The sequence below is a fragment of the Anolis sagrei genome, chromosome 1 (assembly GCF_037176765.1).
Source record: "Anolis sagrei isolate rAnoSag1 chromosome 1, rAnoSag1.mat, whole genome shotgun sequence".
In the NCBI taxonomy this organism is placed as follows: Eukaryota; Metazoa; Chordata; class Lepidosauria; order Squamata; family Dactyloidae; genus Anolis; species Anolis sagrei.
The window spans coordinates 150,114,233-150,141,847 of NC_090021.1; the positions used below are offsets into that span (position 1 = coordinate 150,114,233).

The 27,615-nt window shown below is 39.9% G+C and overlaps 1 protein-coding gene across 1 annotated transcript; it reads right to left on the minus strand.

Annotated features, from left to right (window-relative positions):
* Positions 1 to 27,591, minus strand: SUCLA2 (succinate-CoA ligase ADP-forming subunit beta). The gene is made up of 11 exons (XM_060784900.2): positions 27,421 to 27,591; positions 19,270 to 19,447; positions 18,504 to 18,603; positions 17,341 to 17,503; positions 15,492 to 15,620; positions 12,897 to 13,035; positions 10,251 to 10,412; positions 10,010 to 10,152; positions 7,873 to 7,993; positions 5,899 to 5,987; positions 1 to 796 (listed from the first exon to the last, which is right to left on the minus strand). The coding sequence occupies exons 1-11, from the start codon at positions 27,574 to 27,576 to the stop codon at positions 722 to 724; spliced, it is 1,455 nt and encodes a 484-aa protein (XP_060640883.2). The 5' UTR covers positions 27,577 to 27,591; the 3' UTR covers positions 1 to 721.
* Between the last annotated feature and the right edge of the window lie 24 nt (positions 27,592 to 27,615).

Below are 27,615 nucleotides of genomic sequence, written 5' to 3' on the forward strand. Positions count from 1 at the left end.
TATTTTAAGACCTTTTATTGATTGTTCAAAGAACAGATGCTCTTTTGTCTGCACTGCATTAAAAGAAATAAGCTTTATTTGTTCATATACAAAACTACATACTTTTAAATAAGTATCAGAAGACTTATCGGAAGATTTCAGTGTTACAGTACATTCTGTAGTGACTAAATTACAATTTTCAAGGAACCACTGTTTCAAGCAGTGAGTAGAGAAATAAATTGTTCATAAATAGCAAGTGGGAGGCTCAATTGAGTCACTGTACTGAGGAATATAAATACGATCAATATACAAAGGCCGTTTCAATACATTCTTCATCATTACCAATCATAATATTTGCTTTCTGAACAGCTTAACAGCATGTGAAAGCAGTCTGCTGTATTCGTAATAGCGAATCTCAGAGACAAATGCAAAAATCCTATTGACTTTAAATTTTATTTTGAGGAAATACATTGGTAGCTTTGAAGGGTTTCTTTTTTATCATAACATATATCAATCATCCTCTGCAGCTGTAAGGAGATAGGTTGCAGCTTAGCAGATATTAGTGACAACAATATTTGCACAATGACTATCCTAAATATGAATAGAAAGAGGACACCTGTCAAGCAATCAAAAATTAAAACTGACAGATACACACTTGGGTCGGGGGATGGGACAAATGACCAAACAGTATTTTGGAAAATAGAGCACAGTGAAGGCTATAGGGCCATAAACAATGATTTGATCAGATTGGTAACTGAAACTTAACATCCACTTGCGCTTGCTTTGCTAAGGTCACTATTTCAGAAAGTTTCACAACCTGGAAGACAAAAAAAAACACAACATAATATATCTAACAGCAAATAAAGGTAAAGTAATAAATTACCAGGTCCAACATGTGTTATATAAACATAGGTGAGCCTATGAAAATAAAATCAGAGGCTCTGAAGACCTAGACCTTTAATAATAATAATAAAACTTTATTTATATACCGCTCTATCTCCCCGAGGGGACTCAGAGCGGTTCCCAGGTAAAAATCACAGAACATACAAAGTAAAAACAACATAACCATAAGATTAACAAAACAAAATATGCATAAAAATTGTCGCCATAACACACATATATTAAAAGTAATCCTGCCTGTTCAAGGCAATTAAAAAAATTAAAAGGCCGGGCCAAGATTTGTGCAAGCCCAAAAATTCTAGGGGGGCCAGGAATTAAGTGAAATGCTATGGCAGGCAACAATAATATTAGGTACGAGTCTGTGGCTGTTCATTCCAGGGCCGACTAGAGGAAATGATCTGAGTAACTGGTAGGAAGAATAAGGCCGTATTCAACAATGTATAAGACTGAGTTAGAACTGGCCATTTTCAAAGGCTTGTTGAAACCACCAGGTCTTCAAGCTCTTACGAAAGGAGGGGAGGGATGGGGCCTGTCTTATTTCCATTGGAAGGGCATTCCAGAGGCAGGGGGCCACCACTGAGAAGGGCCTCTCTCTTGTCCCCACCAACCACGCTTGAGATGGTAGTGGGACTGAGAGGAGGGCCTCCCCGGAAGATCTTAGAGTTCGCGCCGGTTCATAGAAGGAAATGCGATCACGGAGACAGGTGGGGCCCGAACTGTTCAGGGCTTTATAGGTCATGACCTGCTCCTTGAATTTGGCTCGGCAACTTATCAGCAGCCAATGAAGCTTTAATAGGGGTGTTGTATGCTCCCTATAGTTTGCTCCAGTAAGGAGCCTGGCTGCCGCCCGTTGTACCAGTTCAAACTTCCGGGCCGTCTTCAAGGGTAGCCCCACGTAGAGCGCATTGCAATAGTCCAGTTTGGATGTAACCAAGGTGTGGACCACCCTGGTCAAGTCAGACTTCACGAGGTATGGTCGTAGCTGGCTCCCAAGTCTGAGCTGACACCTTTCGTGTTGGTGAACTCTTGCAGAACACAACATTTATATCCTGGTGGCAGACTTACTGACTGACTGACTGACTGACTGACTTATTTATTTACAACATTTCTACCCTGCCTTTCTCCACCCCAGAGGGAACTCAAGGTGGCTTACACTTAGGCAATTATTTGGTGCCTTCAAATGCAATGTACAGTTAAAATAAACATTTAAATTGAATTATAAAATACCTTAAAACATTTAAACATATAAAACAATGTTAACTACATTATCCAAACTCATAGTCTGGGCCATTCCAATATTTACTGCACATAAATCCATATTTATCTATTTCACAAGATCTCCAAAGGCCTGAGCAAAAAGCCACATTTTTACTTTCTTGCGGAAGGTCAGGAGGGAGGGGGCTGATCTAATATCCCCGGGGGGGGGGGGGATTCCACAGCCAAGGGGGCCATCACTAAGAAGACCCTATCTCTCGTCCCCAACAGTTGCACCTGCAAAGGAGCTGGGACCAAGAGCAGGGCCTTCGCAGACAATCTTAAGTTTCAGACAAGGGCTGTACCACCTTGCCTAGAAGGAAGTTTCTGATATCAGCTTCACCAGGCAGACCACCATGGGCAACATCAAAGGCTTGATTTTTTCCACATGCTCTGCCCATCACCTTTGTCTGAAAGTCCTTTTGGGGAAACTCCTTCAAGGAGAGAGGCAAGGACCATTTCTTCAATTACTGAATCTGTATTGGGTCTTGGTTAATCCACATAGGATCATAGAGTTGGAAGAGACCTCGTGGGCCATCCCATCCAATCTCCTGCCAAGAAGCAGGAAAATCGCATTCAAAGCACCCCCAACAGATGGCCATCCAGCCTCTGTTTAAAAGCCTCCAAAGATGGAGCTTCCACCACACTCTGGGTCAGAGAGTTCCACTGTTGAGCAGCTCTCACAGTTAGGAAGTTCTTCCTCATGTTCAGGAGGAATCTCCTTTCCTGTAGTTTGAAGCCATTGTTCTGCATCCTAGTCTCCAGGGCAGCAGAAAACAGGTTTGCTCCTTCCTACCTATGACTTCCCTTCACCTATTTATACATGGCTCTCATCATGTCTCCTCTAAGCCTTCTCTTCTGCAGGTTAAACATGGCTAGCTCTTTAAGTCGCTCCTCATAGGGCTTGTTCTCCAGACCCTTGATCATTTTAGTTGCTCTCCTCTGGACACATTCCAGCTTGTCAACATCTCCCTTAAACTGTGATGACCAGAATTGGACACAGTATTCCAGGTGTGGCCTGACATTCATTATTTGCTTTTTTAAACTGTTGTTGTGGAGGGGGTACCTCCACATTAGTAGAGGGAGATAAGTCAAGGAAAAAAGAAAATATCACTGTGGATTATACAGTTTTTAATACACTCCTCCCCGCTCTGCCCCCTTTTCCAATGCTCAGCTACCAGGCTACTCTTCAACCTACAAGAAAGGAGATTCCATCTGAACATTAAGAAGAACTTCCTGACTGTGAGAGCCGTTCAGCAATGGAACTCTCTGCCCCGGAGTGTGGTGGAGGCTCCTTCTTTGGAAGTTTTTAAACAGAGGTTGGATGGCCTTCTGTCAGGGGTGCTTTGAATGCAATATTCCTGCTTCTTGGCAAGGGGTTGGATTGGATGGCCCATGAGGTCTCTTCCAACTCTATGATTCTATGATTTCTTGCCTAACAATATAGTTGTTTAATACTTTCAAAGCAAGACCATTCTTATTCATGGTTTAATGGCAGTAGAAAAGGTATGGGATCCTAGGCTGGAACCTCAAGCAAGATCACAAAGGTCTGCAAGGAGAAACAGTTTCAATATTAAAACATACAAAAGGTGTAAAAGTAGATGAAAGCCTTTTTAGATTCCTTTCTAGAAGTAGAGAGGCTTTTAAAATTTTAATCTAAGATATTCTGAAGACCAGCATTAGGAAAGACGTAAGTGCCCTGGAAGAAAAATAATGGGTGGATTGGAATAAAGATACTAATGGCAGAGTTCAAGCCAGTGATCTGAGAGGCCTAGCTCCGTCAGCAATTGATATAGCACCTTTTTATCAGCTAAAGATCCAAATATTGACTTTAATCAATCATTTGAAAACCACTGTCCAAAGACAGCGGTGATGATAAATGCAGATGTTTTGTTTTCTGGGGGAATACCTAGGGCATACTCATCATTATGCATAAAAGCTTCTGAGAGCAAAGCTACGATGGTAGCATCACTGAATATCAAGACTTGTATAGTATAGGTTGATCAAAACAGAAATAAATTCTAAGCCACACCGACTGCTGTCTTGCTTTGTATTGCCTTTCAGTTTTGACGAGCTTGACATGGGGAAGCAGAAAGGTTACAGTGCTGGTTTAAGCTCAAGAAATATAGAGGCTCCTCTGGGAGCTATTTCGTCCTTAGGCATTGATTCAGAGAAGATTTGGCTTGAGTGAGAAGAAGCAGTCACTGCTACTAAAACAAAAATAAAACACACTGCTGTTGGTGAAGTCTGTCAAGGGCTCCTGGTCAAGCCATCCAACCTCTTCCAACCTCTGTGAAACATGGACCGTCTACACCAGGGGTCCTCAAACTAAGGCCCGGGGGCCGGATGCGGCCCTCCAAGGTCATTTACCCGGCCCTCGCTCAGGGTCAACCTAAGTCTGAAATGACTTGAATGCACATAACAACAACAACAATCCTATCTCACCAGCCAAAAGCAGGCCCACATTTCCCATTGAAATACTAATAAGTTTATAATTGTTAACATTGTTCCTCATTTTAATTATAGTATTGTTTTTAAGTGTTTTTTACACTACAAATAAGATGTGTGCAGTGTACATAGGAATTCATGGGGTTTTTTTTTCAAATTATAATCTGGCCCTCCAACAGTTTGAGGGGGTGTAACCTGGCCCTCGGTATAAAAAGTTTGTGGACCCCTGGTCTACACATATCACTTTCGACTTCTGGAAAGATTCCATCAGTTTTGCTTTTGAAAAATCCTGCAAATCTCTTGGGAAGAAAACAGCCATATATATTTCAGAGCTCTGGAAGAATCAAAGATCACCAGCACTGAAGTGATGATCCTCTGCCATCAACTTTGTTGGACTGGCCACATTTTCCAAATGCCTCATTACTGTCTCTCAAAGCAGTTTACTCTACTCTCAACTCAAGAACAGAAAACGGAACGTCAGTGAACAGCAAAAGAGATTATATGATGGGCTTAAAGATAACCTAAAAAAATGTTACCTGGGAAGCCCTGGCCCTTGAGCGTTCTACCTGGAGGTCAGCTATTACCAGCAACACTATGGATTTTGAGAAGGCATGAATTGAGGGTGAAATCAAGAAACCTGCCAAGTAGAAGGTGTGTCCAGCAAATCTGCCTTCCTTCCGGAAATCTATCACTGTGAAAGACCATGCGGATGCAGACTAGGTCTTCACAGTCATTTATAGACCCACTACCAAGATTCTTCCTCTGAAAAACACTGGCCATGTGTGATTTGCCCATGACGATGACTTCAAGAGCTGTTTGGATTCTTTGTCTGTTCTTTTTTGAACTTGTTAGGAAAACCAACGTTCTTGGAGATGAACAGGAACAATTTGAAAAAGAGTTTTCAACATATTTGGCTTTCTGATTTTTTCTTCCTTCTTAGAAAAACTCACCAGTAAGTTTTATTGATTCTGAGTGTCTAATGTTTTTCCTTCCCTCAAAAAACTGTCCAGATTGTCTTTGTCCCCCTTCCTGTTGACCTTCTGGCAGCAAGGTAAAACATCTTTGTTCAGGCAGGCTTTTATAGCACAAGGTTTTTAGGTGTTGTGATTTTAGCTATAAAGAGGTTCTTAATTGGTTTTAACAGTTTATATTCAATACTGTTCCATTTAATTCCATTTTAATGTTTGTATGTTTTTAGGTTTTACTTGTATTGTATTGGTTTTGTTGTGAGACACTTTGAATGTTCAATATTAATTGCCAATTTCACACTACAACAAGAAATCCATAGCAAAAATATGGAAAAACTTGTTAGCTTACCATTTTAGCAGCTTCATCCAAATCATCACAAGCAAGTATTTTCAGACCACTGTCTGTTATTAATGCTTTGGCATCATCAACTCGTGTACCTGCAAAGTCAAATTAAAGATTAATAAATCACTGTGCTCAATGTCATTTGAGACACTCAACTCACAACAAAACAAGGTACAAGAAAAATACCAGAACGTCATCTGAAGAAGCAGCTGCAATACTCTAGTTTTCAGAACGTATGTTTTCAATAATGTACAACTCAGGTGGCCCCATCTGATTTTGCCCAGCCCTTGTTAGTACTCAGGTGGGAGACTGCCATGGCATACCAGATGCTGTAGGCAATATTTCAGAGGAAAGAACAGGCAAAGCTACCTAAGTGTTTCTTACCTAAGAAAATCCTATGAAATCCATTGGGTTTCTATAAGTTTTATCTTGCCCGAGTTTTTAATTAGTTTTAATCAGTTTGTCCTTTTAATTACTACATGTTGCCCACCCATTATTACTGTGCTTGTGCATATTCTTTTTTTTATATTGTTATGTATTCATGTGTTTTATGTCACTATGGTGTTATTGTTTGTTGTTCGCATTTTCGGTTTGTGTTTTTGGTTTTTCTCTATTGTAATTGTCATTTGGACTTGGCCTCATGTAAGCCGCTCTGAGTCCCCATTGGGGAGATGGTGGCGGGGTAATAAATAAAGATTATTATTATTATTATTATTATTATTATTATTATTAAGTTGACAGGCAAATTAAAGGTACATACACACAGACATGTGAAAATGTATTATAAGCCTTGAGAGAAAATTAGTTACCTATAGGCAACAGCTCTATTAAGATTGGACTTCTGAATTAGTTTCATGACTACCATACATTGAAAGTTAAGGTACATGGTTCCCTGTTATCCCAATCCAGTTTGCTGGAACATATCAACATTTAGCAAGCCCTTCATCTACTAAAGTTTCTCAAGTTGCTCCTGATACGACAAAAAAAAATCTACTAAACATATAGGCAGAATAATCAGGGCAATTGGTAATTTTATGTAGAAACTTGGATGCAATATCTTGGGATATTTTCCCTGAAGAGAACTGCAATTGTGAAAATAAGATACTATATAAATCACTCAAAAATTTTACAAACACAGTTTGAGTATCCCTTACACAAAATGCTTCGGGCCAGAAGTTTTCCGTGATTTTGGAATGTTGCATACTTGTACACACACACACACACACACACACAAATATGTGTGTATGTATCTCTTGGAGATGGGACTCATGTCTAAACACACATTGATATTTCACACATAGCATGAATGTAACTTTATACACACTATTTTAAAATAATTTTACACATAGAATAACGTTTGTGTATTTTGAACCATTAGAAAGCAATTATGTCAGTACGTCAGTTACCCATGTGGAAGAGTTGGATTTTGGAGTATTTCAGATTTTGGATAAGATATGCTCAAGCTGCACTTTTGAGTCATTGTCTCCTGCATTTTTGTCCTTAAGCATAAAACTCTACAACACAAGGCAGATATTAAGGTTCTCACATACAAAGAAAATCTAAAGCAGTGGTTCCCAACCTTTGCGCCTCCAGGTTTTTTGGACTTTAGCTCCCAGAAATACCAGCCAGCTTACCAGATGTTAGGAACTGTGGGAGCTGAAGTCCAAAACACCTGGAGGTCCAAAGTTTGGGAACCACTGATCTAAACCTTGAGTGTAGCCTTCAACAGCATAAGCTGTGTTGAGCACAGACACATAAAAGAGCTGCTTACAAAAAAAGCCAAGGTTCACTACCTGTGGGCACCTTGTTATCCACACATTTATATTCAATAGAAAACGGATGGGGGCATTAAACACTGCAGAGGAATGGGAGGCCTACCCAGTGATATGAATAATATGTTTAAGAGATCGTGGTACTGATGTGGAAAGCAAATTACAGAATATAATGACCACTGAATTCAATAATATGCGGAATGCTCACCTTGTAACCGTACAACAATAGGTATTTTCAGTTCCAAATCTTTTACTGCCATAATTATACCTTGTGCAATCACATCACACCGCATAATGCCTCCAAAAATATTTACCAGAATTGCCTGCACCTGTGTGAAGAAGCATATAGGATTGTAAGAACTCATTTTAAGCAACAGAAGATTAATAGTTTTCCTATTTAAGGAAAATAGGAACACAAACACAGGGATGGCATGAACTAGAGAGTAGATGTAATTAATATACTAAGATGCTCAGGGCCTGTACAATAGAATGTAGGAACACAATTAAAGACAGGTATAGCTCAATTAGTATAGGTGGTTCTGGGCTTAACTTCTTGAATAGAAACTGGTACCAGAGGTAGAAATAACATAGAAAGAACACACACAAAAACTCATTTCTTCACACTTTCATTCAAATCCAAAATTATGAACATTTGAAATGAAACACCCAAGTCAGGGAAACCTTACATAATCAATCAAAAATTGGAAAGTTTCAAAAATGCACTTTGGGATACTTTTTAAAAAACTTTCAACAGCTTCTGTTTTCTTACGATTTCCATTTTGATGGCAAAATGTATAGATCTAAGCTTTCCAACATGCCAGAGAAACTGGTTCGTCTGCTTTCCTATTTTCTTTCTGTTTTGCTGTTCACACATGCTCAGTAAGTGAATTTGGAGGCAGCTGCTTCTTGTGCATGTTACATATAAGCTTCCACAACAACAAGAGGATCACTAAGAGTGGATTCCATTCTTTCTTAGGACTACTTTATTGCATAGTTTATTGCACCCCCCCCCCCCCCCGCAATCCAATATGGAAAGTCATTCTCCCAATAACAATGCTGCAAAAAAATGCAACTGGAAAGAAGACAAAGCTGAGTCTAAGCTATGTTCCAATAAAAGGACTTTGTAAAAAGTTCTTCATCAGATGCTTTGTTAACCAAAATACGTCTGTATTTGTATAAATGTAACATATAACTTTAATGGATGAATTTCAGTTTATTCTGCCTGATGTGGACATGGTGCTTAAAGCAGTGAGGCCCATTATCTGTTTGTGCTCCTAGACAAATGGTACAGCAAATTGGTTAAAGCTAAGGAGGCCAGCATCTGAGTGTATGCCAAGAAACCTTATGCACACAGTTGAGTTTCAGCATGGAAAAAGAGATGCCTCCATGATAAATAAAATATAGTGGTATGCATTGTAAGTTTTCTTCACTGAAAAAATTCAGCTTTCATCCCCATTTAAATGCACTATTCCCACTGTGGAAATAGCAGATTATCTTGAGAAAACATGCAGAACTAAACTCATCAGTGGTGATCAAACAAGGGAAAACAAACCTTCTTAAGTCTTTTTTTCCCCCTGACTTTCACACACACACCCCTTGTGTGGAAAAATTGGAAATATTCAATAAAACATATTCAGGGAAAAAACCACAAGAGGACAAACTGACCAATTATAAAATCAAGGCTACATTCCTGCATGTATTTACTAGTAAGAAAGTTCACTGAACATTTTGAGACTTACTTCTAAGTAAAGGCCTACAGGGCTCTGCTTTATATAATCAGCATATTCCTTGATAAAAGAATGGCATTTTCTTATATAAAATATCTTATTTCTAATTCCAGTAATTACGTTATACTGAGAAATATGAAGATACATGCAGAATTCTAAAGAATAGTAGTTATTATTTATTTATTTACTAGCCTTCCCCTGCCACACATTGCTGTGGCCCAGTCTGTGTATATGTGTTTTGTGTGTGTATATGTGTTTTGTGTGTGTATATATTTGTGTATATGTGTATATATGTGTGCTTGCGTATATATATGTGGTTTTGCTTGTGTATATGTGTATGAACGTACGTATATATGTATATATGGTTTATTGGGGGGGGGTTGAGTCCGTTCTACTAGGTTTTTGTGTGTTTTTAGGGGTGATGGTCACTTGTTGGCCTGATAGGTGTATTGTGTCCAAATTTGGTGTCAATTTGCCCAGCGGTGTTTGAGTTCTGTTAATCCCACAAATGAACATTACATTTTTATTTATATATAGATTTTTTAAATTTTTAACCCACCCTCTCTCCCCGAAGGGATTCAGGGCGGCTTCCATAGACAAAAATGGCTGTGCTCCTACCTTTTTATCTGAAGTAATAAGTCTAAAGGCCTCGGTCACCTGCTGTGCTGTAGCACCACCACCAACATCAAGAAAATTTGCTGGAGTGCCTCCATGAAGTTTAATTATATCCATGGTGGCCATTGCAAGACCAGCTCCATTTACTGCAAGAAGAAAAGAACAAGAGTGAGTGAGGACATAAGAAGATCACAGATCCCATCACCATCACTGGCACTATGATGTTTAAACAAGGCAAACATACCCAGGCATCCAATGTTGCCATCTAATCCTATATAATTAAGATCAGACTTTGCTGCATCCCTGTCTCTTTCATCCTCTTGGGTCCAGTCTTGCAAGTCGAAGATTTTCCGCTGACGATAAGCTGAATTACTATCGAAGTTTATCTTTGCGTCCATACACATCACTTGGAAGACAAACACATTGCATTTAGATCACTTAACACTGAGGATACTAATTTCTCTGAAACTCTACAACTAGGTTCTGAAGTAGAAGCAGTTATGTAACCCATTCTCGTCAATTGTCATAACAATGCACTTCATATACAGGATGAAGTTACACACAACAATATTTTATACAAGAACTCACACAGTATCTTAACCTTGCCCAAATGCAGTGCCTGTGGTCACTGTGGGACCTGCAAGGGGAACTACTGTATTTACTCGAATCTAACGCTCACCTTTTTGGGTAATCATCTTCCCAAAATTAAGGTGCACGTTAATTTGTGTAATATGGTAATTTTAGTGCTGAGCTAAAGCAAAAGGGGAAGCTGCTTCAGGAGCACCTGGAGCTTCTATCTGAGGGATGTATCTGTAATTTGATTGTTATGGTTCAATGCTATGTAATCCTGGGATTTGTAGTTTGGTGAGGTACCAACATTCTTTGGCAGAGAAAGCTCAAGGCCTTGTATATATCAAGGCCTTGTATATATCAAGGCTTAACACCTTCAAAGCCTTTCGATTGCCCTCCCCAAGGAAATTAAAACAGTACCCTTACTTTCTTCAGTCTAAACTTTTATGTTTAGGCAAGCCTTCAGTGAAGAAAACTAGACTGAAGATTTTTATCGACTGGAGAGAAGTGAAATATGATCTGACAAGACTTCACACTAACGTATATTGTTTTTTAAATGCATATTTATGTTTTATTGGTTGTTTATATGTTTATATATGTTTTAATTACAGTTGATTTGTACAGTATTTAATATGTTGGAAGCCACTTTGGGTCTCTTTGTGGGTGAAAAGCGGGACATACAAAAATATGGATTATCATTATTGTTGTAAAACTACAGTCCCATGACTCTGTAACATTGAACAAAGGTAGTTAAAGTAGATTTATTCTACAACATAGATGCATCTCAAGGTTTTCATTTCCACTGATTTTCAAACAGAATAGCCCTCCCAGGCCTTCCATCAAGTTACAACATACATTGCTGTCTAGAAAAAAAAGCTACAGTTCAGTTACCACATGATACAATATGTTTTTATATTGTATCATGGTGGTGACCATCGTTTTTCCCAAAGAAACCTAGAGAAATCCTTATGGTTTAGCAGTTGTAGATTTTTATAGGAAGTGCCATCTCCAATGTGCAGCCTGGAGTGGTATAGTCCACGCATCTCCTTACTTTGTTACATGTATTGGTCACACCTTGTACTGCCTGTAGTGGATTTTTAGTTTTTTTTCTTTCATAGAATCACAAAGCTAGCAGGGATTTCATGGCTCATCCTGTTCTAACCTCTGATGACATAGTAAGTCATCAGAGGTGCTTTGAATGTGATTTTTCTGCTTCTTGGCAGGGGGTTGGACTGGATGGCCCACGAGGTCTCTTCCAACTCAATAATTCTATGATTCTAAGCAGAGCCCCCGGTGGCACATTGGGTTAAACCACTGAGATGCTAAATTTGTTGAACAAAAGGTTGCAGGTTCAAATCCGGGGGGGGGGGGGGGGCGTGTGAGCTTCCACTGTCAGCCCCAGCTTCTGTCAACCTAGCAGTTTGAAAACATGCAAATGTGAGTAGATCAATAGGTACCGCTAAAAATCATGGACATAATGTGAATGGACAAATTAACATATATACTAGCAAGAACAAACAACAAACACTCAAAAAGGACCGATTGGACACCCTTGAGTACCTGGCTGAGGGAAAATAAAGTAACTTTAACTATAGAGTAACAACTTTAACTACCTACAGCAATAAAATAATAACATCAATTACAACAACTATAAGAAAGAAACCTAAGCTCTAGCGACCCACTGCCAAAATAAGGAAGAAAAGAAAGAACTACGTACTGGAAATATTTATATGAAGAGAGACGGAAGAACTCCCCCCCCCCCCCCCCGTTGTTCTCTACCCTTCACTTGTATACCCCTCATCCTCACCACCCCGGTTTTACCTATTCTTTCCCTCACTCCCCCCACCCCATCTCCCCTTAAACTACCCCTCCCCCCCAAACCCCGCTTTTATTGTCTGGAAAGAAAATCACTAATAAAAATTTATATAAAAAAAGAATAGGTACCGCTCCTGCAGGAAGGTAATGGTGCTCCATGAAGTCATGCTGACCACATGACCTTGGAGGAGTCTATGGACAACACTAGCTCACTACTGCATCACTGATAGGTGGCTATCTAGCCTTCACTTCTGAACTCTAAGGGAAGCAGAAGAACTTCCAAACAATCCACTGCCTGACTGTTGGCAGTATTCAGATGCCAACCAGTGCTGATAGACCTAAACCATTGTTACTTGTACTAACAATATAGGGAAATCTAAGTTACTTCCATGATGTTTGATGTAGATTTGTAAACTATTTTTCCCAAACATGAATGAAATGTGGATACCCAATTACAAGTTTCCATAAGTCGTTACACACATTATTCCATTAGAGAATACTTTACCAATCCCTGTGGAATCTTCAACCATGGGGTTAATTTCTACCATTGTGGCATCAAATTTAATGAAGAGGTTGTATATCTTAATCATATTTTCAGCAGCTTCATTTACTAAATTAGCAGGAAATCCCATTTTCTTGGCCAGCTAAAAACAGAAAACAGTAAGTTAGCAGGAATCCTATGAGAAAATACACTAGACATATAAAATGGTAGAAGGGGAGAGAAAAGAGAGAAGTGTTGCAGGATCTTTAGGACTCACTGGTTTTTATCAACTTTCATGGCTATACACCTACTTCTTCAAATGCAACAAAGGGCCCTTCCACACAGCCATATAACTCAGAATATCAAGACAGAAAAAACACACAATATCTGCTTTGAACTAGGTTATCTGAGTCCGCACTGCCATATATCCCAGTTCAAAGCAGATAATGTGAAATTTTATTCAGCTGTGTGGAAGGGGCTGGAGTGATAATAAATGCTTAGGTAAAAAGGCATATTTGTATGGAATGTAATAGGTTCCAGAAAGATGCAACTCATGTTCCTTAGTCTAAATTTTAAAAGGTCCGAGTGAGACTATATAGACCTTTCAGATTTTTGTAGTGGCTAGGTGTAGTGAATTCCCTACCAGTTAGGCTGAGAGAGGCCTTGGAAAATAGTAGGTCCAAGACCCTTTCCATCTTAGGAAAGGGTGCCAGGGGAATGCATTTAGTCACTCATTTCCTGGAGGGGGAGTGTTCAGTAAGAGCAGTAAGAGAAATGAGAGAAATGTGATTGGCTAAGTTAGAGTGGGCGGAGCCTAACTTGTCAAAAGGGAAAAAATTGTCTTTAAATAGAGGTTTTTAAAATCCTGTCAGGAGATTGAACTTGGCTGTTGAAGGGAGAGGGTGTTTGTAGTTTGGAATGGTGTAGAGGGTTAGGAAAAGACCTGAGATTGGCCAGAGTTGCTAGCAGGGACAGATAGTGAGGAGTTTACAGCTATTAGGGAGGTAGCTGGGAAACAGAGAGATAGATCCAGGTTAGGACTATCTGTGCTGATGGAGAATTACTGTCAGAGAAACTATCCTCTCAGTATTCTTGTGTAACTAAGTCAGAAGTGTTTATGTAACCACACGTTTTCAAGACAAATCTCTGTAACAGCCAAGCTTAGTACTTGCATTGTTCCTGTTCTTGTAAATAAACTTCACTGTTTATTTTTCATTACATCTGACTCAAGTGTGCCTCTGTGCTTAAAGGTTCAAAACAGCTTTAAGCAGAAAACAAGAAGTTTATGGTGGCAGCGTATGTTTTAAAGAACTATCTTTAAAAGGTTACCTCAGAAACACAAGCCCGAGGGCTAAAACCATCACACTCTTTCACAAGATACCCCAAGTAAGCCAAGGGCTTATCAGCGCTTTTAAGTGGGTGGGTACCAGTGCGCTTTCAAAAAGGGGTTTTCGGCCAGGAAGAAAGTGCCAGTTTTCTATCACAGCCTTTTGGGTCTTGGAGCTTGTAAATGCAGAAGCCTCATTCCAATACAAGGGGTGTTCAGGTTTTGGGATTTTTATTATCAGACAAATCCCTATCCTTTTACATATTTTGGTGGCAGCTTGTGGGATTATTTTATTTCCCAAATAAAGTCATGCTACATCCAAAAGTCGGTTTGCCTGGGTTCAAAACTCTCTGAGAATATTGTTTTTGTCATAGGTACAGTAGAAAGGACTCTGGTATAAATATATATATTTGGTGCCATGAAGGGACTGTTTTTGTTCATATCTCTGCTAACTGACAGGGATTTATTGATATAGTGTAATTCAATTAAGCAGTTTTGCTTTCTAGTCTTCCATTTTAACTTCCTTGTTGAAGGTCTACAATCTATAAATCCCTTATTGTGTAACATGGCAACAACCAAAAACCAGTTGCAGATCATTTCAGCCTTCTTGGACATATAGTAAAGGATCTTCTCAGGGAGTTTTCAACTTTGGGTAACTGGCTGTTGAACAGCAGATTAATTGCTTTCACGCATCAACACTAACTGACCACTTAAAAAAATTGAGAGACCTGAATTACATTACATAGCCCTTTGAAAATGTAGGGCAAAGTCATGATTTGCATCTTTCTGGATCCTATTACATTTTATCTCATTTTCCTAACACTATAAATATGCTTTATGCCTAAGGCCTTAATATCACCTGATATTGCACCCAAAGAACTGGGTTTATATACACAGAAGTTTACACAAAAATAAAAACCACTTGGTCTTAAAGGGTCCTGGCACATTCCTCCCTCCCTCTGTTTTATACTGCAAGAGACTAACATAGCTGCTTCATGCATCTTATCTACTTTTGCTTATCCTGGCATATTCCAATCTGCCTTTCCTATATGATAGTTCTCTAAAGGTACTGAAAAGCAGCATACTTTTATAAAGAAAAAGACTCTAAGATCAGTACCGATCTTCCAAGTCACTGATTAGCTAAAATGACTCTGAAATATACGTAACTTGATTTAAAAACAGACCTGTTTCAACATTTAGGAAAACCTTCACCATGTCCTGATACATTCTTTTAATTCAAAAGTCTATCAGGATAGAAGTTGTAACTGAGCAAAAAGCGCACAGTTCCGTACCCTGACAGCTTGTTCCATCTGGATGCCTTCCACAATGTCAACTGGTTCCTTGGCAATCGCATCAGGATTCTCAGCAGCCACATCTTCAATATTGACCCCACCTTGAGCACTGCCAATGAGGACAGGGCCCTAAAAATGAGGAATAACATTTCAGCAATATTTGTATACGATGCCCCAAAAGTAAGGTAATCATATAACATTTATGAATTAACTAGAGAAACAAAGTACTGGAAAAAGTGTGACTCTCACTGCCCTGAATCTCATAGATACGTTTTCAGGAAGAATTAAATGATGTGCATGTTAGAGCAACACTTAAGCAAAAAAATAATTCATGGTACGTCTTCTGTTATATATCTGAAGTCTTTTGTTAGTTTAATAAGAGGTGGGAAAATGTGGTTGAACAAAGCAGCAGGTTTTTACCTCTGGGATGTTCTGGGACATTCACAGGCTACCAAAACTACAAAGCAAAAGAAGTGTCTGAAAGTCCACTTCTTGATTTAAAAAAGAAACAACAACAAATTATGCAGAAGGTCACCATAAGTTATTTAAAAGGTAAATAGTCACTTCTGGGGGTGCTCAGGTCCAGCAATCGGCCTTGTTGCCACTAAAATGGCAGCCATGGGGAGTTGGGACTACAAAAACAGAACTCAAGAGTTAGACTTCGCCCATTTCTAATAAAAGGCAACCAAAATTGTTGTAATTTTCCCTTGTGGGAAAGTTTGATTCCACCACCCCCATTTTAATGAGCCCTCCTCCGCAACTAACCTGCTTCTCCTTTATCTCACCTGAGTTTTTAATCAGTTTTTAATTAGTTTTCTTTTAATCATTACATGTAGCCCGCCCATTGTCACTGTGATTGTGTCTATTGTAAATTTATATCGTTATGTATTCATATGTTTTATGTAATTATGATGTTGTTGTTTATTGTTTGTGTTTTCAGTTTTATTTTGCTCTAATTTGTTGTTTGGGCTTGGCCTCATGTAAGCCGCCGCGAGTCCCCATCGGGGAGATGGTGACGGGATATAAATGAAGTTTATTTGTTGTTGTTGTTGTTGTAATGGTCGAGTATCACCTCAGGCCAGAATTCCAAGTCGCTTCTAGAGATTTTTATTTCATGCAAAAATGATTTTGCGCTAAGCCTTTCCCTTCCCCACATCCAAATTCTCTGTCATTCATGATCACCATCTGACAGGGAAGGCTATAGAACAAATATATTCTGAAAAAAATTAGAATGTATGGACATATTTTAAAATATTGTTTTGTAAAATCTTAAGTCATGCACTGGTTAAAATCTAATGGTTTTAAGAAGGTAAGAGCTAGGTCACTATAAACACGAATTATTGTCTTGATGATTTCTCTCCAAAGATCATCTTCCAAAGCTGAAGATTTAAAAAAAGAACACCTGCTACTGATGATTGTATGGTATTCCTTTGCCTTTTCTCTTAAATGGGTCTCCTGCCAAATCCCAACTACATAAAGTGTGCAAATAAGAAATAATTTGAGGATTTAAAGGCCATTGCAGAAAAACCTCTAGAAATCCCTCAATGCATGCCTCAAAGTTACATAAATTATATGTTTATGCTAAGGGACATTTCTCTTGTCACTAGGCACATTGACACTTATATCAAATTAAACAAGCAACTGCATCATATTGTAGAAAATAGCATTGGTAACGTCTGACATAAACTAGTGTGTTCAGAAACCAAGTTAATTATTTCTACAATGTTCTAGCTGATTTAAAAAAACAAGAACTGAGAACAAGATATACACTTTCCATTGCCAATTTCCAGCCATAATAAAAACTATGTGCCTGTAAGGAAGCATTTGTCTTCAAGATAGATAAACTTGCCTGAAATGATCGTTCCATAGTTATTGCAAAATAATACTCTCTTCTGGGATATCTGCGCTCACAGATAAATACTTGATTGCATATCCTGCCCTTTTCACCCGTCTGCTTTGTGAATAGCTTTTTCCCAATCATTTTTGAGGAAATCTCTCGTGCTTCTTCTGGACTGAAATAAAAACAGGGTTCAAAACAGGACCAATTAAAAACAATAGATCACAAAATCTATTTTATTCTACCATATTCTACTACATGTTGACCATTTTCTATCCAAAATGCTTGGGACAAGTTTTCAGATTTTTAAAAGATTATGGAATACCTTTATTTCTATGTAAGTACATAATGAAACATTTTGGAAGCAACACCCCAGTCTAAGCATGGAATTCATTTATATTTCACCTGAAGATAACTTTATATACAGCATTTTTAAAATAATTTTGTGCATGAAACAAGGTTTGGGTACAATGAACCACCTAAAAGCAAAGACAGATAACTTTGGATTTTGGAGTATTTCAGATTTTGAAATTCTTGCTAAGGGGTGCTCAACTCATATATAATTATGGTTTGCAATTGTGCTATACTAATCATGATAGCTTTACATTATCTTTGGTATCAGAGGAAACATGACTCTGAGTATGAGTTGCTGGTCAACATGGATGCATCCATATCCTACTTGTGGGTTTCCCAAAGGCATCTGGTTGGCCACTGTGGGGATGTGGAATTGAACAAGATAAGCCTTTGGTATGGAGCCCCCAGTAGCGCAATGGGTTAAACCCTTGTGCCAGCAGGACTGCTGACTGAAAGGTCGGAGGTTCAAATTCAGGGAGTGGGGTGAGCTCCCATCTTTCAGCTCCAGCTTCTCATGTGGGGACATGAGAGAAGCCTCCCACAGGATGGTAAAACATATGGGTGTCCCCTGGGCAATGTCCTTGCAGATGGCCAGTTCTCTCACACCAGAAGCAACTTGCAGTTTCTCAAGTCATGCCTGACACACACAAAAAAGCACCTTTGGTTTGATCAAGTATTTATGTTCTAACATCAAAAAATAAAATAAAAATTCAATGTGTTACCTAGAATTACAACTAATGTTTCAAATTATTTGGATTCTAAAAGACAGATGTGCTGGTCTAATTTGAGTAAATGTACATAATCTCATTTGTTCAACTTACGAAAAAACTATTTTCACTCCTCCTTTTAGGCCACCTTCAAATGTTCCTTTTCCTCTGCCACCAGCTAAAACTTGTGCCTTCACAACAAGGTCTTTTGTACCTGAAACATAATGGGGATAGGCAAGTACAGTTTTAAATTAAATATTTTTATAGCAGCATAAAAGATTTTGCCTTGTGACAATAGATTTAGGTTAATGCAGATAAGCAAATATCCTGAGAGGAAAACAAAGAAAAAGACGTGTTGCCAGGCACATTCTCCAAGAATTTTAAAAAATATGATGTTAATTGTGTTTACATTTCACTTGTATTTTCTGATTATTATTTTTTGTGGGGGGGGGGGGACGGACGACTACACACAAAGTAATGATTGTCTAATCCACTACTGAATGTAGATGTTCAAACAGTGAAAATCTAAACATTTCCTGTACTTTTCTAAACCTAACTGCATTGGGAAGGATCGTTTCAGAGTGAGATCACAAGATGCCTTACTATTAACTTTGATAACCTTGAAGGTTATAAATATCCATAGCACATTTTTTAAGTAAAGCAAGTGTCAGTAACATAATACCCAAAAGAAAATCTAGGTACATGTTTAAGGACTTCACAACTGCTGAACCACTTAATAACAGTTTCATTACAGAGCTAAAAACATGTACGTTCCTGGCATGAAAAACCTATTTTTAAAAATTGTATTTGTTCTTGAAACAAAAGTGATCTTCTTTAAAGTAAGGAAACAGAACACACAAAACAAACTTCAATGTTATACCTATTTGTTTAGCAACGTTATAAGCGCCCTCTGGTGTATTTGCAACTAATCCATGCGGAACAGAAATTCCAGCTTCTTTCAGTAGTTCCATACTCAGATATTCATGCAATGACAAGTTTCTTCGCTGCTCAGTTTGAAACACATGGCTGCTAAGCAAACCTGGACTTCCACTAAGGATCTAAAAAAAAGGAACACAAATTTCAGTTTGTTCAATCTTCATTTACGGTAATAATTTTACATTACTTCATCATTAAAAAACCAATAAATGCCATCTACTTACTAGCTTTAAAAATCATAATTTTGCAGTGAAACAAGCATAGGATATGCACCAACTCTACCTTCTGGTCTATGGAAATCTCAATACTTCTGGCCCCAAAGAGGACAATGCTTTCCATGCAGTTGACTCCATATGTACTGAAGTGTCCCAACACTCAATATATATATATATATATATATATATATATATATATATATATATGCTGCTCTCTTTCACCCCAAGGGGGACTTAGAGCGGCTTACAACATGGCAATATTCAATGACGCATATACAGTCAAATAAAATACAATACATCATATACATAAAATCAGGTAAAAACATATAAATACTGTAAAACCATGATACATATTCCAGAATCATTTGTGTTGCTACAGTTATGCCAGTTGTATATTGCACTATCCCAGGGGTCGTCAAACTTTATTTGTCATTATTTACTTCCTCAACTTTTTAAACAGAGGGCCAGGTCACAGTCCCTCAAACTGCTGGAGGGCCGGATTATACTTTGAAAAAAAATGAATGAATTCCGAGTGAGGGCTGGGTAAATAACCTTGGAGGGCCATATCTGGCCCCCGGGCCTTAGTTTGAGGACCCCTGCACTATCCAAACACTTAATTCCATAGCCAGGTCTTCACTCTTTTCCTGAAAACAAGGAGGGAGGGGGCCACTCTGATATCACTAGATAGGGAGTTCCACAGCTGGGGGGCCACCACTGTCTCTCGTCCCCACCAGTCATGGTTCCAATGGGGATGAGACTGAAAGCAGGGCCTCCCCTGCAGATCTTAACTCTTTAAAATCATAGGGAGAGATACGTTCGGACAGTAAGTTGGACCGGAGCCATATCTGTATACAAATATACAGACATGCATGTGTTTAAATACATGTTTGTGACACTTTAGTTGGCATTTTTTCTTTTCTGAATAAATGGAATTTTATAACATTTATAACATTGTAGTGACTGAGTCTGCTCCATCCAACTATACTCCCCTGTTGTGCTATGGCCATGGCTCATTACTCTGTATTCTAGGGGTTTTTTTAGAAGAGTATTTGATGCATCTGATGAAGTGCAACCTGCCAAATTAAATGTTGCCTATACAGATCTGAGATGATATAATTTTTATATTATTGCTTTACAGTGATGTTGTATTACATTAAAGTCTATAAATGTCAAGTGGACATACACTGGCGAAAAGTCTACATATGGACATGCATAGCTCTGCACATGCACTCTGGAGTCTTCCTTCTGCCTGGCAGTTGTCACAATCCAGTTGCTGGGGTTACTGATGGAAAGGGGAAGGGAGGCCATTCAAACGATAAAGATGCAGCTGGTTTCAGCTGTCAAGGAGTGACATAACAAAAGTGCACTCTCACCTGTTTTCTCCTTCTGGGAGCCCAGAAGTCAAAATAAGTGAAAGCAGCAGCGGACCCTCCTGGGGCTTAACAGGTGCTAGGCAATGGAAGGGATGGCAGGGCAAGAAAACAGCCCTCTGCCCTGGCCAAAAAAGTGTGTACGTCACCACCAAGATGCTGGGTAGTGTGTCATCTATAGTAATGAACATTTGTTTTTAGCTGAGGGTTGCAAGAAATAGACAGTACGTTATTTGTGGAAGATGTTTGTTCTGGTTTTCTGAGAAAACTTTTTCTCTTTAGCTCTTAACAAACAAGAATATTGCATAGTCTTCAACATAACATTACACCCTGAATAAACCAGCTAACCTTTAACTATCCCAGGTTGGGCAAAATGTGGCCATTAGGATGTTTTCGAAGCTTTAAGCCCTTCAGACTCCTCAAACCACCCCTTCTCAGGACAAAATAAAACCAAATTCCTGCCCAAGAAGCCTTAAGGTATAGCTATGCAGCTTTCAAATAGGTTGAAGGAATTCTGGTCACTTTTGAGTTTTTGGTTTGGGGCATTTTTGGTAGTTTCTATGGGTCCTAGAAAGCCTTAGGTCAGTGGTTCTCAACCTGTGTTTTGGCCTTCAACTGTATTAAGAAATCCTAATAGCTGGTAAACTGGCTGGGATTTCTGGGAGTTGTAGGCCAAAACACCTGGGGACTCACAGGTTGAGAACCACTGCCTTAGGTGGAAAATTAGTTGGATTTCTTGATGTTGCCCAGTCCTGTCTGTAAGTATGCCTCCTTGTGATGGGATAATATGTGACCATGCCATTTTCTAGTAGTCTCCTTTTAAGGAGATACAAATAATTCCATAACAACACAGCTTCCAAAACGACAATATAACAGAAATCAGGAACAGAATTGCAGATTATACACTAGAGCACACATGCCAAATGCAAGATCCGTGGGTTAAATCTGGCCCATTATGTCATTTTATGTGGTCCACAATGCCAGGGCAACATGGTTACATTTATACAGACTTATAATTACAAACAGACCTTTGAAGGCTAGTGTAGCCTTTTATGAAAATGAGATTGACACCCCTGCATTAGAGCTAATATATTTGGATGAATATTTGGTAGCACCTAGAACAGGAATGGGATTTATATGGTCTATAACCAGCTGTTGCTGAACTGCAACATCGAACATTCCCCATGACTGGATATTTTGGCATGGGCTACTAGGAGGGTTTATATACTATATTTATTTATTAGAATATTTATTTGTTGTTCATTCGTTCAGTCGTCTCCAACTCTTCATGACCTCATGGACCAGCCCACGCCAGAGCTCCCTGTCGGCCGTCACCACCCCCAGCTCCTTCAAGGTCAGTCCAGTCACTTCAAGGATGCCATCCATCCATCTTGCCCTTGGCCGGCCCCTCTTCCTTTTTCCTTCCACTTTCCCCAGCATAATTGTCTTCTCTAGGCTTTGCTGTCTCCTCATGATGTGGCCAAAGTACTTCAACTTTGTCTCTAGTATCCTTCCCTCCAATGAGCAGTCGGGCTTTATTTCCTGGAGGATGGACTGGTTGGATCTTCTTGCATTCCAAGGCACTCTCAGAACTTTCCTCCAACACCACAGTTCAAAAGCATCTATCTTCCTTCGCTCAGACTTCCCTAAGGTCCAGCTCTCACATCCGTAGGTTACTACAGGGAATACTATGGCTTTGACTAGGCGGATCTTTGTTGCCAGTGTGATGTCTCTACTCTTTACTGTTTTATCGAGACTGGACATTGCTCTCCTCCCAAGAAGTAAGCATCTTCTGATTTCCTGGCCACAGTCTGCGTCTGCAGTAATCTTTGCGCCTAGAAATACAAAGTCTGTCACGGCCTCCACGTTTTCTCCCTCTATTTTCCAGTTGTCAATCATTCTTGTTGCCATAATCATGGTTTTTTTTTTACGTTTAGCTGCAACCCAGCTTTTGCGCTTTCTTCTTTCACCTTGATTAGAAGGCTCCTCAGCTCCTCCTCGCTTTCGGCCATCAGAGTGGTGTCATCTGCATATCTGAGGTTGTTAATGTTTCTTCCAGCAATTTTCACCCCAGCTTTGCATTCATCAAGCCCCGCACATCGCATGATGTGTTTTGCATACAAGTTAAAAAGGTTGGGTGAGAGTATGCAGCCTTGCCGTACGCCTTTCCCAATCTTGAACCAGTCTGTTGTTCCATGGTCAGTTCTTACTGTTGCTACTTGGTCCTTGTACAGATTCCTCAGGAGAGAGACAAGGTGGCTTGGGATGCCCATCCCACCAAGAACTTGCCACAATTTATTATGATCCACACAGTCAAAGGCTTTAGAGTAGTCAATGAAGCAGAAACAGATGTTTTTCTTAAACTCCCTGCCTTTCTCCATTATCCAGATCTCAAGCCAGGCTGCACATTTCCTACCTCAATCTAGCAAATAATACAACAAGAGGATACTGCAAGACTGCATAATATAATAACAATAATAATACTTCATTTATACACCGCCACCATCTCCCCAATGGGGACTTGGGGCGGCTTACATGAGGCCAAGCCCAACAACACATCAATAAAACAACAAGGCAGCAAGCGAATAGAACAGTAAAATTAATATAACTCACATATAAGCAATAACACACAAAAATTCAAAACCTTATGGACAGGCCAGTTGTAATAAATTTAAAATTTAAAATAAACACTGGGCGCGTACAAAAGTAGGATGTATCTAAACAGGAGGGTTTTAAGGATAATGGAGAAATTAACAATTGAATCAGTAGCAAATCTTGTCACAATTGTATGGCACCAGTAGATTAAGTAATGAACCATATATTACATATATATACTGATGGTGCAGCGAGTTAAACCACTGAGCTGCTGAACTTGCTGAAAAGTTAATAGTTTGAATCTGGGGTGCGGGGTGAGTTCCCACTGTTAGGCCCAGATTCTGGCAAGTTAGCAGTTCAAAAACATGCAAACATGAGTAGATCAATAGGTACCGCCTTAGTAGGCGCTCCATGCAGTCATGCCAACCACATGACCTTGGAGGCGTCTACGGACAACGGTGGCTTTTTGGCTTAGAAATTGAGGTGAGCACCACAGAGTCGGGTATAGCTATACTTAATGTCAGGGAAAATGGGTACCTTTACCTTTATAGACCTTTCCCTTTAAACCCCAAAGTGACTTGCATTATGTTATAACTATTTTAATCTTCACATTAGCCTTCTAATGTAGATTAAGTCAAGACTGACTGTCTGACAATGTATGGGTGTCATGACTGAAATAAAATCTGAACCCAGTTCTTCCTGGTGCAAGCCAATGAATACACATATTATTAATGTCTACTGGCTACTCCTTCGCCCACAATTAGTTTCTGCACTAATCCCTTCTGAACGTGATTGGATTTGTCTTTAGAAACACAAACCGGCTTTTAACATTCCATGAAACAAACTCACTTTTAAAAAAACAAAAAAACTCAAACTGGGGAAAAAACAATGTGAAGTGGAAAAACACTAGAAGAAAGAGGGATCAGATCCACAATACACAGTTGAGAGTATTACTACTTCGTGACCTTCTGCCTAATTCACTATCCTTCATACTCTCTCCTGATCTTACATCAAAATACAGCTTTGTCTGCTTCCTTTGAACCACTAGCACAAAAATTAAAAATCACACTATGATAAAAAAAGACCTTCACCATTTTAATTCTATCATATGACAGGGGAATCACACTAATAGTTAACTTTTGCCGAACAAAGCTCTCCTATTTGGAACAATAGTTTTACTGTGTGCCAGTCATCTACCACACATACATTTTCACCGTTCAGACCCCCCCCCCCCCCAAGCTACATAAATAGCTACTTCCATACAATCTGTATATAAAGTTCTCAAGTAATACCTTTATCAATGACTTTGGTAACAGAAGAGAAGGCATGCCTATCGAATTTGCAGATGACACTACATTAGGAGGGATATTTAATAGCTCAGAGACAGGATCAGAATCCAAAATGACCTTAACAAAAGGAATTTCAACAAGGACAAATATAGGATGGTACAGTCAGGCAGAAATAAATGAAATGCACAGATACAGGATGGGCAACGTCTGGCTTAACAACAGTCCATGTGAAAGAGATCTTGGAGTCTTAGTGGACAACAAGCTGAAAATGTTAACAGTGTGATGAAGCAGCTAAAAAACCCAATGTGATTCCAGTCTGCACCAACATGAATGTAGTATCAAGATTGAGGGAAGTCATGGTCCCACTCTATTCTGCTTTGGTCAGACCTGACCTGGAACACTAAGTCAAGGAGGATGTTGACAAGCTGGAAGGTGTCCAGAGAAGAGCAAGCAGAATGAATCCCCTTCTACACTGTCATATAATCTAAATTATCAAAGCAGACAATCCAGATTATTTGCTCTGAACTGGATTATATGAGTCTACACTGCCATAAAATCCAGTTCAAAGCAGATAAATCTGGAATTTATATGGGAGTGTAGAAGGGGCCTGATGAAAGGGTTGGAAGCCAAATCGTATGAAAAACAGCTTAGTGAGTAGCTTATGTTTAGCAAGGAGAAGAGAAGGTTGAGAGGGGTCTTGATAGCCATGTTTAAATATTTGAAAGGATATCAAACTGAGGAGGGGAAAGGCTTGTTTCCTACTGCATGGAGACTAAAAAACAGTGGTGCAATGGATTCAAATTGTAGGAAAAGGATTCCACCGAAACATTAGGAAGAACTATATGGCAGAATGGAAAAACACATAATGGCTGCATGGAAGGGCCCTTAGTAAAATCTAAAGAAGGGCATGATAAAAAAAATCAAAAGAATCAGGGCCCTTCCACTCAGCCATATAACCCAGAATATCAAGGCAGAAAAACCTGTAATATCTGTTTTGAACTGGGTTATCTGAGTCCACACTGCCATATAATTCCAACTCAAAGCAGAAAACGTAGGATTTTATTCAGCAGGGTCAAGGGGCCTCAGAAAGCAAAATATAGCCTTCATGGCTCAAGGAGGTCACTGCAATGAAGGAAAATAAAAAGGAAGAAGTAGATTTTATGACAGGCACCCTCAGCCTGCAGTCCTCCGGCTGTCTGGGCCTCCAAATCCCGGGATTCCTGACCACTGAACAAGCTCCTAGGGCTTCAGGGCATTGGAAGCCTAAAACACCTGGAGGGCCGTTGTTTGAGGATGCAAAAGAAGTGGCAATAATATCACAGATATCTATGACCAACAACAAAACGCAAGTTGTAAACTGTTATCAACACAGAGCTATGTTAACATTAACTGTGCAAATTGGTTTAAACTGCACATAAATATAACAAAGAAAATGCACAGGGTATAAGTCTAAATCAGGGGTCCTCAAACTTTTTAAACAGAGGGCCAGGTCACTGTCCCTCAAACTGTTGGAGGGCCAGATTATAATTTTTTAAAAAACATGAATTCCTATGCATACTGCACATATCTTATTTGTAGTGCAAAAACACTTAAAAACAATACAATAATTAAAATGAAGAACAATTTTAACAAATATAAACTTATTAGTATTTCAATGGAAAGTGTGGGCCTGCTTTTGGCAGAGGAGATAGGATTGTTGTTGTTGTTGTTGTTGTGTGCTTCCAAGTCATTTCAGAGTTAGGTTGACCCTGAGCGAGGGCTGGGTAAATGACCTTGGAGGGCCGTATCTGGCCCCTGGGCCTTAGTTTGAGGACCCCTGGTCTAAATGCTACTCAGTAATTTCCCTCTAGAGCAGTGGTTCTCAACCTGGGGTCCCCAGATGTTTTTGGCCTACAACTCCCAGAAATCCCAGCCAGTTTACCAGCTGTTAGGATTTCTGGCAGCTGAAGGCCAAAAACATCTGGGGACCCCAGGTTGAGAACCACTGCTCTAGAGTTTTCTCAAGGCTTGAGTTATAAATTCACTCTTCCAAATGATATATATTCCTTCCATGAGGAAGAACTTCCTGACTGTGAGAGCCGTTCAGCAGTGGAACTCTCTGTCCCGGAGTGTGGTGGGGGCTCCTTCTTTGGAAGCTTTTAAACAGAGGCTGGATAGCCATCTGTCAGGGGTGCTTTGAATGCAATATTCCTGTCCAGGGGGTTGGACTGGATGGCCCATGAGGTCTCTTCCAACTCTTTGATTCTATGTTTCTAAGGCCTTGAGTCTCTTCTGTCAAACGGCAACTGGAGCCCCTTGCACATAGCTGGATAAAATCCCCATTGAACTGGGTTATGTGGCATTGTGGACTCAGATAACGCAGATCAAAGCAGATATTGTGGAAGACCTGCCTTGATAGTCTGGGTTATATGGCTGTGTGGAAGGGCCCTCCCAGGGTTCCCCAACAGTGGTGCCAAACTGTGTTAACTCGGCAGTGCAGAGTGTGAGCCCTCCCTCTGCAGAAAGAGGTGAGTTCCGGGTGCCGGCGCCGGAAGGAGGGGGAGGGCATCTAAAGGACGCTGGGGAAGGAAAGCAAGGCCAGGCCAGGGTCTGTCTCCACCGCCCTCCTCTTCCCCGCTCCCCTCACCTTGGCAGCGAGGCTGGCGCGCCCTCCCTGGTATCCCCTCAGCTGCCTGGCGGCCGCTGTCACCACCCGAGAACACATCATGGAGGCGGCCATGACGAGCCTCCTTCCTCCCCGGCCCCTCGGCTCAGGCGAGCTTGCCCCGCTCGCGCTACGCATGCGCCAGCGCGAGCCACAGCACGGGCCAGGGCGCGCGCC